This window comes from Neltuma alba, unplaced genomic scaffold, assembly GCF_004799145.2.
Source record: "Neltuma alba isolate B1F8T4 unplaced genomic scaffold, ASM479914v2 tig00012565_pilon, whole genome shotgun sequence".
Lineage (NCBI taxonomy): Eukaryota > Viridiplantae > Streptophyta > Magnoliopsida > Fabales > Fabaceae > Neltuma > Neltuma alba.
In genome coordinates this window covers 304,748-306,260 of record NW_021637020.1, presented here as the reverse complement: position 1 = coordinate 306,260, position 1,513 = coordinate 304,748, and the positions used below count along the sequence as shown (strand labels likewise).

General features: G+C 42.8%; 1 protein-coding gene across 1 annotated transcript; it reads right to left on the bottom strand.

Annotated features, from left to right (window-relative positions):
• Positions 1 to 386: 386 nt before the first annotated feature.
• LOC114728699 (uncharacterized) lies at positions 387 to 1,271 on the bottom strand. The gene has a single exon (XM_028915633.1). It carries the CDS (start codon positions 1,269 to 1,271, stop codon positions 387 to 389), a length of 885 nt encoding a protein of 294 aa, XP_028771466.1.
• Positions 1,272 to 1,513: the final 242 nt, after the last annotated feature.

Sequence of the window (1,513 nt, the reverse complement as noted above, 5' to 3'; positions counted from 1 at the left end):
TGCATCTCACCAAACACAGCGAATCTGGTGCTCCGCTCAAAAGATGGGATTTTTCTGGTACGATTTTCCGTCCTTCCCGCCACATTTTGTAATCCCTTTTGGTTTACCTGTCTCGATAATCGTGCTTTGTTTGAACAAGAGACTATCATCCATTCGGCGAATTTCTCCCCACCGGCCGTTTCTAGGTTTTCCGGTCTATACGTTTGTTGTAGTGTGGGTTGAGACGGAGAGGGGTTCCTTGCAGAGGAGTTGACCAAACTACCTTTCCAAGGGCATGCTTCACGCTTACGTCCGAACCGACCACAAGCGAAACAGATCAATCCCAAACCTTCGTATTCCATGTTAAAAACTGAATCGGCAAAAATGATTTTTGGGACCAGTTGCTTCTACAAGTTTAATTCCACACAAATCCTTGCAAATCTGCCTCGTTCAACTCTAGCATTTCTGGTGCTGAAATCTTCGAGGGTCTTGAGATCCACTTTCAGAGTTCTTCCTATCCTATCCCCCAATCTCGATATAAAATGGTGATTATAGCAATGCATTGGAATATCTGGAATTCTAATCCATGTTGCCACTCGCCCCAGCGGGTTCTGGTAAGGATTAAAGTAAGGATTCCATCGTTGCACTAACACGCAATGTTGACCGACGATCCACGGCCCCTCACATAAGACTTTCCTGTAATGGTTTCTCCACTGTTTTGTATCTGTAAAACGAGCTAGGAAATAGTTTTTTGGCAGATCGATCAATTCAAAACTTGAGAATCCCCACGCCTTCTTGAAGAATTCTTTCAACCAGTATAGATTAAATCTCTTGCCCAGAATAGTCAGAATCATAGAGTGATTCCATAGTTCACACCACTCATTGAACTCATCTTGTGTGGCTGGCACAACCGGGTAGATTTCCATAAGTTTATTAACTTCCTCTGAGGGCTCTGGCATTTTCCAGTAAAAGTCATCATCTCCTTTAAGAAGGTCATCTTCCTCCATTACACTAGATCCAATTGCAACTCCATTGAAACCCATTAGAGATTCTCGATACGACGGAATTTTCTGGGTCGTAGTTTCTGAGTTTTTCGGCAGTTTCTCTTCCGGTTCTCTTTCCCCTTTGCCCATATCTTTTTGCGTTTCGTGATCACAATCTTGGTTTTCATCCATCCTATCGTCCATTATGGCTTGTGGGACCTCCTCCACCTTCTTTTTTTTCCGTTCAATACTTCGATCATCGGCAAGCGGATGGTCCGGTGGGACCTTACGTTGGCCAGATTCAGACATTTACACATTGGCGCAAATCCCAAGAGAGAGAAAATCCTAACCCACTAAGAGCTTAATTTTTTTATGGCTGATAGGAGGCCTACTTTCTGAAAGCTTGTTACACTTCGTAAGCAGTCACTAAGTATAAGAGCTAGTTACACGTATAATAATTCAAACTCGTATCGTTAAACATATAATTAAGAACCCCCTCTCTCTCTCTCACTCACACACATCATTGGGCTTGTTACCCGTATAATAATTAA